Source organism: Rhinolophus ferrumequinum, chromosome 26 (assembly GCF_004115265.2).
Source record: "Rhinolophus ferrumequinum isolate MPI-CBG mRhiFer1 chromosome 26, mRhiFer1_v1.p, whole genome shotgun sequence".
Lineage (NCBI taxonomy): Eukaryota > Metazoa > Chordata > Mammalia > Chiroptera > Rhinolophidae > Rhinolophus > Rhinolophus ferrumequinum.
Genome location: NC_046309.1, coordinates 18,291,221 through 18,310,745, shown reverse-complemented (window position 1 = coordinate 18,310,745; position 19,525 = coordinate 18,291,221). Strand labels below are relative to the sequence as shown.

The 19,525-nt window shown below is 36.8% G+C and overlaps 1 protein-coding gene across 2 annotated transcripts in view; it reads right to left on the bottom strand.

The window, feature by feature from the left end:
• ZNF800 (zinc finger protein 800) overlaps positions 1-19,038 on the bottom strand; it is a 43,748-nt gene extending 24,710 nt beyond the window's left edge. For both annotated transcript variants that reach the window (XM_033098759.1, XM_033098760.1), the window contains exons 1-5: positions 18,362-19,038; positions 17,767-17,885; positions 12,737-12,832; positions 4,770-4,913; positions 951-2,643 (exon numbers count right to left, since the gene is read on the bottom strand). In XM_033098759.1, coding sequence (XP_032954650.1) covers positions 951-2,643; positions 4,770-4,913; positions 12,737-12,832; positions 17,767-17,827 — 1,994 coding nt within the window. In that variant the 5' untranslated portion in view covers positions 17,828-17,885; positions 18,362-19,038. The remainder of the gene's footprint in view (positions 1-950; positions 2,644-4,769; positions 4,914-12,736; positions 12,833-17,766; positions 17,886-18,361) is intronic.
• Positions 19,039-19,525: the final 487 nt, after the last annotated feature.

Genomic DNA, 19,525 nt, shown 5'->3' with positions numbered 1-19,525 from the left:
AGACTTGCAAAAACAAGTCTAGGGAGTCTACTCCTTATTTTATATTGCATTTTAAAAGTCCGCATTTGTTCCAAAACCTTATAAAAAAAAAAAAAGTAGTATTTTTTCTTTCTTCCCAATAGGGATTTTACTTTTTTTGCAACGCACAACCACACACACCAAAATAAACCAAAAAAACAAGAAAATCCCTATTTAATAATATTAACTATGTTGAAATGATCACCAAAAAGTGTATTTAAACAAAAAGGGGGAAATAAAAGTGATTACCTAAGTAATCACTTTTTCCATAGATCAAAACTGAAAAACTGACACATCCTCCCAAGAAGGAAAAAAAAAATTCCAAACTTTTGTTTGTCAAGTTTCCCCCTTTGCCTAGAAGCACTATGTTAAAAGTAAATAATAAATGTTAATCGCTCTAAATTCATTTTGGGGATTTTTTTTTTCTGAGTGCAGCACTTTATTTAGCCGTCACAGATTAATTTTTACAATAATTACAGTGCCTCAAAAGACTTTTTTCCTATAATTATCTCCTTCACAAATTCATTCTAATATATTTAACTTTCCTACAACGCATTAATTAGTAGACTAAGTCACTGAATCAAATTAAACCTGTGCAAAGTTAGTTAAACAGAAGTCTTCTATTGTAAACATAAGCCAATATAAATGTGTATTTTACAACAGTGAGAGGAAAGCACTGACCCTGTGCCATCTACCTGTAACTATATTGCATTGTCTTGTGGAAGTTCTGAAGTTAACTTTTGTTCCCAAGCCACTGGAATAAAGGTCACTGAAGAGATAAATGCAATATGCACATTACTCTTGCAGTTCCCACTGCCATAAGATATATGGAAGCAAACATGTGTTAAAATGGAACCAGCTATAAATTAAGGTCAAATGATTTTTTTAGTTCGATGGGGGGGAAAAAGCAAAACTCTGTAACTGTTCCTCACCAGACAAGAGCCTTAGATCTTGTACTTCGGCCTTTGGTTTTGTTTCCTTCAGGTGAATTGGAAGCATTTGCCTTATGAGTTTTCTTATGATGTTCAAGATAAGTCTTTTTGGCAAATGCCTTTCCACATTTATTGCATCTGTGAAGAGAAAAGTTTTTTGTGACTTTTACTTCAATACCAACGTCAGCTACTTCATACTTTTTACTGGGAGAGTTAGAAGTGCCATCATGTTTTGAATCACTGTGTTTTGCTTCATCCCTCGAAGGGCCTCTTTTAGCCACTTTATTTAGAACAAAATCAATGGGCTTTTTTATAGCTCTGATCTCCAAACTGGCTGTTATTTTCCCAAGATAGCGGGATGACTTTTTATGAACCACAGTTATATGTCGTATCACATCACGCTTCCGACGAGTTTCGTAAGTGCAAAGAGGACACTTGTAGAATTTAACATAAATGTTATTCCCATCTGTGTGCAACTCAATGTGTTTAGTCAAGTTCTGTTTGGAAGTAAACTGACGTTTACAAAGTTTACAGTAAAGTTGCTTAAAGTCAAAGCCAGCTGAAAGTTTTGGTTTCCTGGTTTTTTGCTGGCCACCTGCAGCAGACGGACTAGTTGATTTAGGGCTTTCAGAGTCTTGTTTAACTTTATTTTTCTGTGCTGCCGGTGTGTTCTTTTTTTCATTTGAATGATTTGTTCCCTTTAATTCATTCTGTGGAGAAAGGGTAATGGAAGGGGGTGAAGATTCTACAGAATCTGCTGGTTCAACTTTAACTTTTATTTCTGAACTGCTGGCAGTATTATTAGGGCCTTTCTCTCTTTTAGAGTTTGTTCCAGAAAGAGTTATCTTGTGGACAATTTGCATATGTCTTTTAAGCATTATTTGTGAACTATATTTCCTCTTGCAAAGGAGGCATTTGCATGCAGTTAAATTGTATTCAGCCTTTGAAGACGACTTTTGTTTTCGAGTCTTAAAAGATTTTTTAGGAGGAACAGAATCCAGGAACAAAGGTTGCCCAGGCTTTGTTGCTATATCAGGAGTAATTGAATCCCTCCTTAGTCCTCTATGAACTTCATCAAAATGCCTTCTTACATTCGCTTTTGTAGCAAATGATTTACAACATACTGGACAACTCCTACTTAATGGAACTAGAACATTCTTACTGCGTCCTTTAGAGGATTGGTTTGGATTCTTTCGTGTTTCAATGTACTTTTTTAGTTCTTCCATCTTTTTCTTATGTACTTTTCGAATGTGACGACGAACACCTCGTCTGGAATTGAATTCTTTTCTACAAAGACAGCATATCAACTGGTGACCAAAATCAGAATTGTCAGAAGTTTCCAAGTCAGCCTGTGATTCCTGAGGTTGTTCATCAGATGTAGGTGCAACTTCATCTGCAACAATCTCAACAGGAGGGGGCTCTACAGTTTCCACTTCCGTATCTGTAACTGGTACTGTTTTAGACTGTTCAGTGCTAGTTTCCTGTATTTGAACTTCGCTTTGTTCTGGAGTACTGCTTGACTCTGTGACTTCAGTAGGATTATCAGTCCTTGAAATATATTGAAACACTGCATTCTGATTAGTTTCTATGGGTTCTAGCTTAATAATATATTCTCGCTTGTCCACACTTGGATATATGGCTTCTAGTAGATCGTTTATGGCTTGGCTTTGTTTATCATTTACATCAGGAAGGTCTGTTAAGGAAAAAACAACATTTTAATCTGAAATAATTGGTCTTCTCTAGCCCTCCAATGTTTTTTAATGTATTATAAATGTTTATCTTAAAATTTATTATGTTTCTGGTTCATGTCTCTATTTATAACAGCATTATCTCTTTTCAGTATTTTATGAAGATAGAAACTAGATTAAACTAAAATTTGCTTTAATTTAAAACCTCATTTGGGTACGCAAATTTTAAGAAATAGATGCAACTGAAGACCTATTTCCACTTCTAAGTGCCCTTAATATAAAATAGATGAGCCTATGGATGTCCTAAACAATAAAATACTTCTTAGTTTTAGTCTATATAATTTTTAGGCTACCAAAGGCAAATCAGAGTTCTCATAACCCAAGATGGAGAAAACATCATAAAGAATGTTACTATATATAAAAACTATTTTTTTTTTAAGAAAACATAGCAGTATTCCTATTAACCTAATTCATAATAAATTACCTAGTCTAATTGTATGGAGACATACTTATGGAAATGAAAATTTGTAGGAAAATATATAAACATGAATGACATGATACATAAGTATTTGCTAAACTTGGTCCTATAACAAGTCTCCTTAACATGACACAATTCTATTAAAACAAATGATTAAAAATTACAGATTTATTCTGGAAATAGAGCTAGTTTTATTTATTTGTGCAACAATTACAACTCTATAGGTAACTAAATATTCCTATTTTAACACTGGTTGTGTTTCCAGATACAACTCTAAATTCTAGGTAGAAACGCAGCATCAAATCTGCTATCTATTTAGAAAGAAAGAAATGATTTATTATAGCTCTTCTCATCTACTCATCTTCCTTTTTAAAAAGTAGTGTCTATAAGAAAGATAACACTTTCCTTCACAAAAGTTTTTCTAGAGTGAGTATTGGCAAGAAGAGTGCACAATAATCCAGCAAATCCATTTATCTATTCCTGCTACAAGTCAACTCCATACTAAAAAATAACACATAACTACCAAAAAATTAACTTCTTTTCTAATAGTACTTAATTAAAAAGTTAGATTTGAAACTAATCTTTATAGACTGGCTTTTCATTTACATCTCAATGATAAAAGGAAGTATAGTAGATCCTATAGCAACAGGAAATTTCCAGACACATGTGAAATTTTCATTTCATCTATGTCCTGTATCATGTTTTAAATCAGTTTCATGCTAATGATTAACACAGGACTTAGGATAACTGAAATTTGCATTTCATTCCCATCCCAAAGGTTAACTTAAAATCACACAAAATCCATACTGCAACCATAATATCAAATGGACAAAATAAGTTCTATATTAAGTCCACAAGAGTTAAAACCCTGAACAAGAATAATGAAAGTAACCTATTACTTATTAACATATTTTAAGGAAATTACATTAGTTTTTTTTAAAACAAGAAAATAACACCATTACATATACTGCTAACTTAATCACAGAGGGGCAATACATTTAATTCAACAAACATTTGGTTCCACAAAGACTTTATTAGCCTACTATCTACCTTTACCTATTTCAGATCTCAAGTTAGCCCATAATACAATCTAACTTGTGATAAAAAGACTAATATAAATTTCACTGAGAACAAAACTGACCTTCAAATCAAGACCCAGAGATCAGAAAGATTAGTAAATATTTTTTAATGTTCTCTACCATTTCCAAGAAATCAACTCATTTACTCATTCTTTACTCTATTCTCAACAATCTCATTTACTTAAGGGGAATCTAAGCAAAAATCTAAGTCATACCTGGTCAAAAGTTGTTAAAGACGTAAAGAGGAAAAATATCAATACCACCCTTCAAGCATTAATTTAACTTACAAAAATCCTGAATATAACCTATATGATCCATATGAACACTCAAAAACAATATTCAGTATTTTAATACAAACAGATATATTCATAAATCTAACCTCATATATCTTTAGAAAAACCCAAATGAAGAGCACATACAGTCTAAGAAACTGAATACAACATTGAGTCAAGTATTTAACTTTATTCTCTATTATTAAATTATCCATAACTAGATATCCATAATTTAACACAAACATATAGTATAAGAATACTTAATTGTAAAATGCATAACTGAATACATAAATAAAACTTACTGTCATCCATCTGGAGACTTGGTGGGCAATAGAATTTTTTATGGGTAATTAAATTTGGTAATCCTCTGAAGAGACTGCGGCATAATTTACATTCAAAAATAGTGTCCACATCTTTTAATAAAATATGCTTAAGTTGTTTAGTTCCTGAGGGAAAAAAGAAAAGAAAACTTCACACAAAAGGTAACTTTAATATGTACTTTTTTAAACTGGGCAACCACTGTTGACAACCCAAAAATGCAGTTTTACTCTTTAAAAACAAAATATACAGTCAGTGCCAATTTCTACTACCATGTATTCAGAATTAAGTTATAAACTAAGTTCTATGCAAACATCCTACTATCATTTAGATATTAGGGGAGCTAAAATTGATGCTCTTTTTCTAATGCAACAGCCAATCAATTCTTGGGATAGCCTAACAGTGGTTCAAACATCTGTTTGATCATCACAATAACCTGGGAATAAAGATATATGTGATCCACCGCTAAAGATTCTAATTCTATGGATCTGGAGTGGGACAGAATAACTAAATGTTCCCATTCTCTCCCATTTACTGCCAGAGTTTTTGGCTGGTTCTTCCAGCTCTTTCTGCATTAGGACCTGAACATAGAGTTTTGTAATACATTTTCCCCCGACACTCTTAAAGAAGGTCAAAACTGTCACAGGCTGGTCTGTGACTTTCCTTTCTAAATTCAGCTCAAATTATTTCAGGTTCTGGGCCAACACAGGATTATGGCCACTTACTGTGACGGTAGTTGTCCATAATTTTGAATTTTGCTTAGGCCTCTTGTTATCAATATAAATTTATTCAAAACCTTTCTCCCTCAAACCCCAATTGCGATTAAATACTGACATAGTAACTAGTTTGAAGTCTGTCTTCTCCACTAGATTATGAACTCCAAAGTAGCCAACACCAAGTCTGTCTTATTTATAAGTATAAAGTGCTCAGCTCTAATAATGCTCAATAAATATTCGTTGAAAAAATGCCAGTGATTTAGGGAACCTGAGCACTGTAACAAAAGATCAAAAGGCAAAGAAAAAATAAATGGCAACAAGCATCTGATCTTTGAAATAAAAACATCCACAGGAAAAAATACACAACTGGGAAAAGGTCTTTTGTCACTGATTCCTATAGGTCTTTGCCACAGGTAAAATGAAAAAATTAATATGAAGCACTTTCCTAATTAAGGAGCCTTCAGTTTCATCAAATAAAAACATATGATAATAATATTCACTCAAATTAAACAGGAAAAAAAAAAGCATCCTGAAAAATATCTTTAAGACTAGCTAGGTGCAAAGTGTTCATTCCATCATTCAACGAGCATCTATCCGACTATTTAGCTTGGGACTACTGAAGAGTAAACACAATCTTAGTAGTATAATTAATACTAGAGAGTCCATAAAAGTTAAGCATTTCTAATTCAATCTTTTGCAATCTGTTTACATTGAATTTTTGTATTAATTACCATTGTATATTTTATCACCATTTTGACTACAGGCCAGCCCTCAAAATTCTACTGCAAAAAGACTGATTGCCAGATCATTAGAACTTTACTAAGTCTTTAGAGATTCCAATTCTGATAGCTGTGTGACCTTAAAGAGTTATATAATCTTTGCACTTTCGTTTATCCATCTTGTAAAATGAACAAACTAAACCAAACCTATCTTGGAGAATTATGAAAGAAAATATGAACCTAAATCAGAAAACATAAATGTTAAAAAATTCAGAAGACAGCCTGGGTATTACTCTTTATATAAAAGTAAATCATGTACATATATACATGCGTACATACACACATTATTTGTGCAGTCCAATTCACATTACAAAATATATTGGCAATAGACTGCTCAAAGTTCACAGTTAACCTTGTAAGTGACTGACAGACTAGGAGAGGCAGACTGATGGTAAAAATACTTTAAATAAAAACCTCTCTAACTGATCTACATGAAGTTCTCAGGAAGTATAGTTGGGTGTAGTACCAGTAGGAAGAAAACATAGGAAATATTTGCACACTTTAATTAAAAGACCTGCAAGACCTACACTAAAGATTCAATTCTGCCTGTACGGGTAGTCAGAAAGAACTACAGAGGGATACAGAAATAACCTGAACTAGGTTAACTTAAGAATTCAGCTGAAGGGTAGTAGCTTGGGGGGTGGGTTATCACTTTATGAAGGGTTTAAATGTCTAACTATCACATGGCTTTGTACACGTGAAACTAATAAAAAAAAATAAACAAAAAAGAAAGAATTCAACTGAAGAATTAAATGAAAAATACAGTATGAGGTTACACATAAAACACAGTTACTTGTAAAAATATAAGACTGCATCCCTAAATCAGACATATCCCTTTGTTTACCAGGTTCTCTCAATCAACCATGAAAAATATATATATTAATTCTTATATATACATTACTAGCTATAGAGTTAGTTATATTCAGTAGTGTGCCCAATAAGCATTAAAAAGAAGTATTTAGCTCTAACCTTGACTTGTCACTCTTAATTATCGATCACAAACGCTCCCTCACCCCCACTCCACCTACACAAAAGGCACACATACACAATTGTGTTGATCTGGGCATAACAAGTGTGCTTCAGATCCATGGATTCACCAAATTCTATTTCTCTGTCACTTTTAAGGCCTTCACCTATGTTTTTTCTGTTCTCTGTGCTTATAACATTCTCCCATTTCCCTAGTCTGGTTCATCTGTTGTGATCCTTCAGATTCCAGGTTAGATGTCACTTCCTCCAGGAAGCCTTCTCTGATCCCACCTATTTTTTTGTTAAGAATTTTTCATCTATATTCCCATAGCATCCTACACATCTAGATTATCCTACTATCTTGTAATTAGTTACTTTTCTGTATCCCCATTAAACTGGAACCTCTAAAAGAACAGAGAAGGTATCTTTTAATGCCCACCACTATATTCCCAGCCCTCAGGACCATGCCTGGTTGACATTTTTTAAATGACATATTGAAGAGCTTTCTCTATGTTTAAGAAAACCTCTATAAATAAGATGTTTTTCTAGTCTATGTAAAGGTGATCTGAAAAAAGGGATCTGAAAGATTTTCTAATTCTATTTACACATTTTACAAATGAGAAAAATAAGATGTCCCTCATTCCACAAATACAGATAGTGACAGTTTTTCCCTAAGTTAGTTTCAGTAGCCATTTAAGGGTTTGTTTTTTTTCCCTTGGGGACAAAATAACTTTATGGTAATCAGCTACCATTTTCTAATTGTTTACTCACTAACAATTAGACAGCCTCTGTCAACAGCTAAAACTTTGTCACCTGAGACAACACCTGGTCAGCAACATAGTTCTTCCACAGCTCTCGATCCTGAAGAGAGCCATGCTGCCTTATTCCCAATTATTCCTTTTCCTGTCTTTTTCTTACCTTAAATTATCTTAGAAGTCACTACACACTGATTACATATCAGTATTTTTCAAAAAACCAGCCCTCTATTAAGGGTAAGGTTTTTGACGCCCAGAAATTAACTAATTAGTTAATATTTCAGATTCTCACACATAACAGGTGTTCAATAAAAATTAGTCAAACCTCATCAAAGGTTTATCTTGTGCTATTCCTTAATACCAAATATACTGTATGCATTGACAAAAAATGCGTAAAAGATTTTTTTCAAAAGGCATCAGTATTCAATTTTACATTAGGTTGGAGGGCTATCACTTTACATGACATAATATCAACTCTTCTATGCTAGACAAAAATAAGCTTTCTTTTTTTTTTTTTTTAAATATACTGATATGTTGGTTAATGACCATTTTAAGATGTGGCAGTAGTCATTTTTAAATGGTACACTTCTTGCTTTACTATTATTGACTCACACATGAGCTCAGTCTTCTTTAGGATGACTATTTAACCACAATATCATCCCAACACTGCAGGCAAATCTTTAACTCCTGTCAAACTGCCTGAGTTCCAAGGCAAGTACGAAAGAAATTTCTAACTGATCATCCCTTTATGTAAAGGTAAAAAGTAGGAAAGGTAAAAAGTAGGAAAATTTAAGAATATTAAGATTGTTATCTTACAACCACCACCTACAAGGGTTGGTGAAAACAAATTACTAGGTTAATTATGGAACATAAATTTATTTTAAGTAGAATAAAATTATTTTATTGCCTACTTGGTGAATATTTGAGTTTAGTTTAACAAATATTTACTGAACATCTATTAAATACCAGGTACAATGTTATTCACTGAAGACATGAAAGTGAACGATATAAAATTGTACCCTTGAGAAATTCCCAGACTAATATAAATGTCTGCTTTTCTAAAAACATAGCCCCAAATGACATGATTTGAAGATGAATTTAAGAGCAAATCAAACAAATAAATCTAAATTTTTCTTATTCATCCAAAAAATATCTAGTCCTATTTTAAATTGCCTACAACTGCTATGTAAGAAACAAACAAAAAATCCATCATACAGTAATATGGTACTCTCTTATTATGTATCTCTGATAAATCATAATTCCATCCTAAACTTTTGCTTAGAGTCAGAAATGAGACATCATCACCCAGTCGTGGTTTATACTAAATGATGTTAAAGTTGCTTTAAGCAATTTAACTTCTAAGAAGTTAAATGACCAGATCTAAATTTAGGAAGATAATGACAGTAACAAACACAAAGCCAATTCTCATTTTCACTACAATTTATTCCTCCCTAAAATAAAAAAAAAAATGCTGTTCGTTGTACATAGTAGTCGCGCATTCTACAGGTAGAATCTTTTTTCTGTAATATTACATGTCTCTTTTTATAATATTACATATTTCAAGAATTCAAAAAAGATGTCAATTTCATATTAAAGACTAGTTTTGAAGACCATACAAAAATGACTATCCTTCTCTTTCCTCCCATTTTTTCTGTTTCTATCCTTAGGGAAATCCATAACTCCTCTGTCTGTCTCTACCAGAAGACTAAGAATGAACATTAAGCTCAATTAAATCCATTTTAATAAACTGCTTTTTAAACTGTTATTTAAAATTTTGTTTTGGTTTGGTGAGAAAAGTCAGAAAGGAAGCTAAAATAAAAGTGTGAATGGATAGGAGGGAAATTTGAAGACACTGAGTCACAGATGTGATCCTAGAAGGATTAACACAGCCAAGCCAAGGCTCCAACAAAGGGCTGGCGCAGTAAAGGTAGGACCAGAAGTCAGGGATTCAGTGCAAAAGGCATGTCTCAAGTCACCCAACCACCAGGGATTTCAGAGTAGAAAATCTGTAGGTCTGGCAAAACAGGCAGTTTTCTACCAAAAAAAAAAAAGAAACATCTATCTATGGATAAAGGCCAAACAAGAGTGGAATGTACTATTAATAAAGCAAAGATACATAACAGTACAGAGAGTCGGCTGCTACCATATGTATTGGGAAGAAATTAAGGGATATGAGATATATGCCTCTATACGTATAGAAGGAAGACCTCTGGAAGAAGATACAAATCATATAACAGTAGTTGCCTAAGCAAAGAGAGTTATTTTTGTATTCTTGTATCTCTTTTTGTACTTCTTTATTTCTTAAAAACCACAAGCACACATCACTTATTCCAAAAAAAAAAATCTATTCAAATTAATTTACAAGTCAAGCAGAAAGAAATAAAAATATCAGAGGTCAAGCAGAATTTGTAATTTAAAGACAGGAAAACAGGCCAAAACAAAAGCTGAAGTGTGAGGCAAAGAGAATGATCAAAACTGGTCAAGCAGTCATTACAGCACACATGGCGTTGGTGGACCTAAACAATGAGTCAACTCCTTCCTCAGCCTTTCATGAACTTCCAGCTTGGGTAGGAATTAAAACCAGGTCATAGAGAGCCCAGTGTAGGTAGGAGGTGAGTCACTTATACAGGAATGATACGTAAGCTGAAGACAACTATCTGAGCTTGAAGACAAAGGTAGATATCCTAACACGTTACTATTGCCATACCTGACTTTGCCTCTGTAGGTCAACAAGAACAGAAGCATGGACTTCAAAGTTCTACCTGCAGATATCTGTCAGATGCATAACAACCAAGAGAGCTCTTTAATACGTGTGTGACCTCGCTGTAACGGAAAGAGCCTACAAAGAGATGAGTTATTGAAGGCAGGCTTGGTAGTCGAGTGTGGCCTAGACGGAACTTCCAGGAGTCTCCGAGGGGGAAGCAATCGCAGTTCCTAAGGCATACGGTCCGAAACTTCAACCCCATCCTCCCAAGGTTTCAGTTAGCCACAGCTTGAATACCTCAGTGCTAACTAAGAGCTACCTTAGTAGACTTTAGATTATCCAGATATGTAAGAGATTACTACTACTATCTTGAGGAAATTAAAATTGCTTAGTTATAAGATACATTAATGAAGTAAAATAAATCAATTTTAATCTAAAATTAGTTTCTCTGTACCAATCAGTACATTTCTAAATGATCTTTAATTTAAATTATTGGTATTTAAAGAATTAAAATTTTAGTACTTTCAGAATTTGCCTAAATAAAAAATAACTCAGAAGACAAATTTGTTGGGGACATTTAAAAAAAGAATGTATTAGCCATTTCACAGTCCCTTTACTTTAGCTAATTAAAAAATGGCGAACATAGAAAACAGATTATAACCACAGTATAATAAGGAAACAAATCATTTCATTTTTAAATATTCATCTTTCAAAGTTAAAAAAATACAGATTTTGAGTATAGGATCTTGTCGAAAAGGTACTTTTTATAAGAAAGCATTTATGAATGGATCAATTCTAACTTCTTAAACAAATAAACACTATAATACACTGAAGCAGAAAATAAGATTAATTTCAAATTATGAATTTTTAAAAAGCAAAATAGATTATGCCACCAACCAACATGAGCACAGGCATATATATGGTAAACACTAAATACTTATTGAATTAAATAATACATAAAAGCAATGTCATGAGAACTATAGATGAAAAGTCTAAGAAATGGATCTTAGAGAGTCAGGAAAAATCCTTTAGATTAAGGTACAATTTTTTTCTTGGAATACTAAAATAAACCAAATATATGCTATTTCCCTTTACAACGTTTTAAAAACAAGCACCTCAAAAAATTTCTCATCAATACAAAACATGTGATTGCCTACAAATTATCTTTTCCTTTGAATCTCAGAAATTTTTCATTAAGATAGTAAGCTTTAAAATAATAGAAGATATTCTAATCCTTTAAGTATCCATCAGTCATGTTTGCTTGTTCATATTTGACTCAATTGTCTGAAATGTCAGAGAAACCAAATCTAAGAGGTGGACAAATGGATCATAAGAATCACAGCAACTTACGATCTTACTGACAGCACAGGAGAAGTTCTAACAGTTCTCAATCATTTATATGTAGTAAGCAACACCTATTTTAAAGCATTGGATTGCAACTGCACACATACACTTATATATATAATTATTATAAAACCTAATAGAAAAACTAAACAAATTTATCTGCAGATATCAGGGCTGGAGTAAGTCTTTTTCCTATCTTGTGCTCTATTAAAGATATTTAAATTCCAGAAACTCCAGGGTTAGGCAGAAGGTGAGTCACAGAGATGATAAAGTAATTAATCTAGAACAAGTGACATCTCCAACAATCTGAGTAAATAATCTACTCCGCCAAAGCTTATAAAGACCCAGTATAATTTACTAATGCCCTTTGAGAGTTTATAAAGCATGTCAAAAAATAACAATGAATCTTTAAGAGGAAGAGGCACTTTATCAGCAAATATACCACATGTTTCTTTAACCACATTAAGTTTATTTTTAAATTAATATATAATATATAGTACTGAAAAAGAATTTATAGATCAAGTTAATATTTACTCATCCACTTTTTTAAAAATATGGACATTAAAAATATTCTATTAAAAAAAATCAACGTACACATTTTAATTTTTTAAAATTATTTCTAAGGATTTCTAGATAGTTTTTAACTACTATGTGAAGATTGAAAAATATATCCTAAAACATTCATACCTGATCGAAAGCACTCAATTATTTGCTGAATACCAGATTTGGATGTCTGTAGTGGTTGCTGTAACAAAGGAGCATCTCCGGGTTCCAGGATATAAACTACATGAAAGACAAATACCCACCCCAATCCCCACAAAAAAGGGTTATTTAAATCATTTACTCTTGCAGTAAAATAATGGCTTGCTACAATCATGTAAATGACAAGTACACTTGTATATATGTCCGATCATCGTTGTAAAGCAAAATGAAATAATGGGAAAAAAAATAACTAAAATCATTCTCAATTCAAGGCTAAAATACGGCTACTTAAGACTAGAAAATAGGTTTAAAGGCAAAGATCTTCCTATTCTGGTATTATTTAGTACATACTACCTGTTATGTTTGCCTTTTTAGTCCCCTCGAAGAGAAACCTCTATATTTAACCAAAACTCAAGGGCAATGATGGCATAGCTGTACCTCATAAACCATTCCAAAACCCTCTGGACAATCTACTACAGCATCATAAGGGAACTCAAAAACCACTGCCTAAAGGAAGAACTGGTGGAGTGCACAATGACAGATGTACAAGAATGTTCACTGCAGCACTCTGCAGCACTGTAAATAATTGAGAAAAACTTCAAACAACTTAAAAGTCTCTCAAAAGGAACCAGACTAAATGAGCTATGAAATATCTATACAACGGAATCTCTGATGGCTGTTAGAAAGCATGAGTTAGATCTACATGTACTGACAACAAAAGATGTCAATAATAGATTGTTAAGAATATGATCTTTTATATTAATATAAATTAATATATTTCAGTAGATACAGACAGGCATAAATTTAACGTATATTTGTGTATATGTATAAATGCTAATATGAACACAAAAAGTCTGCTGGGATGACAAAACTTAACAAAGGTTCTGTCAGGGTGGGTTTACAGGGGTGATTTTCACTTTCTGCCTCCCTTACACTTCACTAGTACTTCAGAGCCTTGGCTTTTAGAAGCGTGCATTTGAGAAAGAACATATTTTTATAAGTAAAAATATTTCTTTTTTAAAAAGAAAAATTTTTATTTTCCTATACAGAGGTCTAGACCATCCCTGCTTTCCAAAATTCTCAGATTAGCAGAACAAATATGCAATCAATCAGATAATGGTGATATGAAACAAGGTAAGTGAAAAGGAAAACTGAGTTTTCCATCAGATATCAAATAGAGATGGCTGTGGTGGAGAAAACCGGCCACTTTAATTACCTCTTGTTTCAATATACTATAACGTTCTACTCGACTATTACCATCTTAACCCAGGATCACCTGCTCAGTGTGGGGAGATAAAGAAGCTTACTTCAGTAACATGTGCGGCTACTGCTTCACGGCCTGGGCTTGGACAGCACTGAACTTTCGGATAAGGGTTTGGCTAAACCCTGTACTATGTATATAGACACAGCCTTAGATTCTTTAAGGCTTCAAGACTTGTGCTCAGTATACACAAATAAGAGGAACTATGTCTCAGGACCACGTCACTTCATTAAGCAAAATTCTCCTAATGTTAAGAGATACTTTAGAGGTATTTTAAATAAATTCAGAACATACACACAAACACAACTCACTCTGATAACATCTGACATTGGCACTAACTGCAGTGATGACGACTCCAGGCCTGGACTGACTGCGCTGAAATTCCTTTTCTGCTAACTAGGGCAAATTAAAATCTCTGATGTCTGTTTTCTCTAAAATAGGGATAATAAAAATACCTAAATCACAGGCCTGTGTGAGAATTAAATTAGCTAATGCAGGTAACCTGGTTAAAACAGAGCCCAGAACATAGTAAGTGCTCAATAAATGTTCTATCGCCATCATCGCCATCACCGCCATCACCGCCACCACCGCCACCACCGCCACCACCACCACCGTCATGTACAAATCAATTGCTTTCCTGACACTAAAAACTGAAATCTTTTCCAAAATCTAAGAGAAGTAATAAAATTCAACCCCTTAGAGAAACAATAGCAAAAGTTTATAAATAGATTGGTGATACCATTTATTCGGATTAGATGAATTTCTTTCCAGTATTTGTACATTATAACTGATAACTGTTCACAAAATATAACTACAACAAAAAAGGATGGAAATTGTACAACCGTAAAAAACTAAAAGCTTCAAGGTCTGGCCCTATAAGTGGCAAGAATTCTAGAAAGGGAGAATGAAAAAACAGTAATGATTAAGGGAGGGAATAAAGGAAAAAAATGGAAACTTAATTAGAGCCCCCTTCCTCATTTAGGTCCATTCTCCACAAAAGTTTCTGTAATACACCAAATTTTACTTCCACGCGACATCTGATTTTAAAGCAAGCGCTAAATTTTGTTACCCATCACTGCTACCACCAGAATACATGTACATCCTGAGATACCATTCAAAATAACCCCAGGTTTAGTTACGCGTGGATACATCCACTTGGTAGACACATTTGTGTAGTTCCCATTTAAGAAACTGTTCTTCCTTCATTTGAAAACATACATTAAAAAACATTATGTATTAATATTTTATAAAGTTGCTTCTTACATATCACTTCCCACAGGTTACATGACCATTTAGGGGGGAAAAAAAACAACATCTGCCTCCAACCAAAAAAACCCCAACCCTCAGAAGTTAACATGTTTCTTTATGTCCTTCCAATAACACAATTCCAGAATAAAATACTTATTTTTGTAAGAGTGCCTCCTACCTTTTTAAAAGCCCCTTAAAAGATCCTTTTGCTTACGATGTCTGGGATTTACTTACAAATAGAGGGTGGGGAAGAGGGTAATCATCCGGAGGGAAGAATAGAGATAAAAAGAGACTGCCCATGTATTGATAACTGACCGGAGCTGTAGGTTCCTTATACCATTCTCTCTACTTGAGAATGTTTGAAAACTTCTATAATAAAAAAGATTCTTAAAACATCACTAAGAAAGTACTTCACATACACTGACACAAACTGACCCATCCTATCAAGGCCTCCTCAGGGAAACACTGCTCTCATCCAAGGAAGCCACCCACTATTCATAATGCAAACCAGGACAGACCTCTCAGAAGAACCCATTCAAAGAATTTCTCAAACGTCATGTCATTTTCTTCTATTGTAATATATTCCTCTCAGTACTGAAACCATCCTCCCACTCAGCACCTACCTTCCTCTGAAATAATGACAATTAACTACCCTGTAAGTTACAAACTTCTACCTTTCCACTAAACTAAATGCTCAAAAAGTATTCAATTATAGCCAAGAAAGCAAAGAAACAATAACTACTTTTGACCTGATAATCTGAAAAATAAACTGCATGGAAAGTTTATGGTAAAATAAAGTTGAAATGTTTTAATTATTGCAACTTATCTGATTTCTTGTTAAGGGGAGAGAAAAAAGAATCAAGAAAGTTCCAATGGATATTAAAAAGTTCAACTCTAGAAAACGTCTGTAAAAAGACAATAAAGTCTCTACATAATACACTAAAAAAGGTGTGGTCACAACTTATTTATGTCTCTCTCTTTCCACTCAAAAGTTCTACGAGGGAATGCCCTTCCCTGTTTGTTCACCACTTACATCCCAATTGCCTCGGACAGTGTGCCGAGCACCAAACAGGTGCTCAATACCAATTTGTCAAAGAAATGAAGAAACTTCTTCCTAAATGAGATTTCATTAATTAATTCAACCAAAAGAACCTGAAGTGTTTTCAGAAATAAACTGAAATAAAAAGCCAGTGGAACACAGGTATAAAAGGCATTCACAGCCTTCTATTTCAAAACTAGCAAATTCCATTCAACATTTGGTAAAAGAAGTGGTTTATCTTCACTTCAAATATACAAAACATGCAGTGTGAAAGAGTGCTGAGAGTTAGATAGGTAAAGGGACAGTTGAATAGAAACTGGCTCCCCTCCTGGAACTGCCTGTTTTATAAGCAGAGGTGAATTACTGATTTTTCAGCAAATCAGTGGGGATAGGGTCATAGTACGAATTTTATTCTCATGTGTACCAAAGTTTTCTGAAAATGGAAGTTCTTCCCCTTTACCATTGCCAATTTTTCCCATTAAGGAAAAGAATACTTAAAATGAACTCTACTGTGATAAAACTGAGTACATTAGTATACTACTAACTGCAGTTAAAAATACTCCAACAAAAGTCCTAATAACTTTTAAGTCAAAAATAATGGTAACACCTGCCTTTAACGAAAGCAGCCTTTATTTGGTTTAGTGGTAGTATGTTCCATAACTCCCTTTTAAGTTGTTCTTCTGTTTGTGACAAAGCACCTCAAACCTCTAAGTAGAAAAACTATCAATGGTTTGCGTATCACATTCATCAAATGAAAGTTTTCTAATATTCTTCATGAGACTCCAAAGAGCAATGTTTTCATTTCATCAATTCGACTTTTAAAAGTTCCACTGCATAAATTTGCTGATAATACTTACGTATTCTACCTAAATCATCAGATGTTCTTTATTTTGAATACAGTATGTTCTGGCCAAGAAATTTTTTTAAAGGTTGCACTTGGCAAAACCTGATTCTCCCAACAAGCTGAGTTCCACAAACTTTTTTTCAGTCCAAACTACACTCATTTTAGGCTTTAAAGTGTTAGGCTTTAAAGTGCTATTCTCTGATAAAAATACCCAAGAGACTTGTAAGTTTTTCAAGTTTAAATGAAACAACTTTCACGAAGCTAAAAGCTAGCATTTTACTAGTTATTTTTTTCCTTTCTCTTCAGTTTTAAATATTTGCAGAACATGGGGGAATACTACCAACTGCAGACTGCCTTGAAAGAGGAGAGAGGAGGTGATGGATCTTGTGGAAAAGATTTAAGGTGACACCTGTACTTTTTCTAAGGGATCAGGCAGGGGAGACCTCTTATTTGTACCAGCAATGTAGCTTTATAACCGTTTTGATGCTGGGAAAATTATAGCCTGCTTACTTAAGAATGATTTCTTGGGCAGGAGTAAAAGAAAACTAGGGTAGAAGGAAACAGAAGGGGGAGCGGTTCTGAGGGGAGGGCACCGTAACTGGAGAAGGCAGGGGGATGCGTACCTGGTTCACAGCATCCGTGATGATGGTGGTCAGTCTGACAGTATTTGTCCCTCAAAGGCATTTTCAGTGGGCGCGACCTACTTTCCTTTTACTGTAAGAAGCTCTTCATTGCGGCTTGGCTGTTGAGAGAAGCACAGACCCGTCACTCACCCCGAACTTCCTGGGGAGGCTCTGGGTGCATTTTCCAGCTCCGCTCCCTTCACCCGCCCTCCGCTGTCCCTCCGCGGACCCGCACCTTCTTCTGGAACAGAAACAACAAACACGCACTAAGCGCCTCCAACCCCAACTCGCGCACAGGTTCCTCGCCCGACCCGGAAACGCAGTCTCCGGCGCACGGCGCAGGGCGACGGCCTGGCCGGCTGGGCGGTCGGCGGCGGCCTCGCCGTCCCGGGCGGGCGCGCGCGGAGACGGAGGCGCGGAGCGCGGCGGGCACGGCCGGCGCGGGGGCACGCGGGGCGGCCGGGTGGGGGCGAGGTGCCCGGGGCGGCCGCGACGCCTCTCCCGGCGACCGGCCCACGCCCCCCCCCGCTACGCACGTGCGTTGGGGTCTCCCCGGCGGAGCCCCTGTCCCCACAACCGAGTGCGCCCAACTTACTTAACTCCTAGGGCGGGCCGGCGGGCAGGCGGAAGGAAGGAAGGCCGGGCGGCCGCAGGACAGCCTGGCGTGGGAGGCGGCTTCGGGCCCCACCTGGCGCGGCCTCCGCGGACCACGCGAAGGGAACTGGGGTTCCGGCCCGACGCGCTCCCAAAGAGTCCCCGCCGCCGCTGACGCGGAAGCGCCACAGCTCACCACGTCCCTCCGCGAGCCGAGGCGACGGCTGCGGCGACTCACGGCGTCCCTCCGCGCTGTGGAGCCGGCGAGCGGGCGGCGCGCGGGTGCAGGCAGTTGACAGGAGGAACCGCCCCGCAGCAGCCGCCGCCGCCTCCGAGGAAGCCGGAACCGGAGCGGGCTGGCCCAGAGGCGCCCCTCACCCGGGCAACGGCTGCCGCCGAAGCCCGGCTCCCCCCAGCGCCGCTCCACCTGCAACGGTCCCTCAGGCTTTTGGAGAGGGGCGAAGAAGAATGGGGGTCTCCCCCCTCCTGGGGCCTTTTTTGGTAGTAGTAGTTGTTTCAGGAAACTTTATTAAGTCAGTCCCTCTCTTTCTCTGTCTCCCCCTCCCAGAAGAGCCTGCGCTACCGCCGCGGAGCGGGTAGGAAGGGGGAAGCAGAGACTCTCCGGCAGCGACAGCGAGCGACTGACTGACCCCGGACGGAGATGGGGCGAGGGCAGGAAGTGACAAGCTCTCGGAGTGGGTGGGGGGAGTGTGGCCGGCACGCCCGGGAGCGCCGCGCGCATGCGCCCGGCCCGGCGCCCCCGCCTGTGGGGAGGCGAGCAGCGGCGGCCGGGCGGGGGGAGGGAGCGGGGGCGGATGGTGCGGGGGCCGCGGCCGGCGACCGAGCAGGCCACTCGCCTGCGCGTCCTCCCGCCGGCAGATGGAGAGCCGGAGCCCTGAGCCGCGCGCGCCGGGGGCAGTGAGGCCCCAGCGCGGCTTTCGCGCCCCGGACACGGGCTCCTCCGCCACCAAACTGTTGCTGTCGCTTTTTGCTTTTCAATGGAACTGAAACAGGGAACGTTGGTAAAGAACTGTTGGGAGAGGCTTGGAGAACGTGTAAGCCGTGAGAGGTGATTTCCGAAAAGGTGGTGGGCGCCCTTATAAATGGTAAACGACCTTTTTTTTTTTTTCACCCAACAATTTCCGTAGTGTGCCTCAGAGCTTCG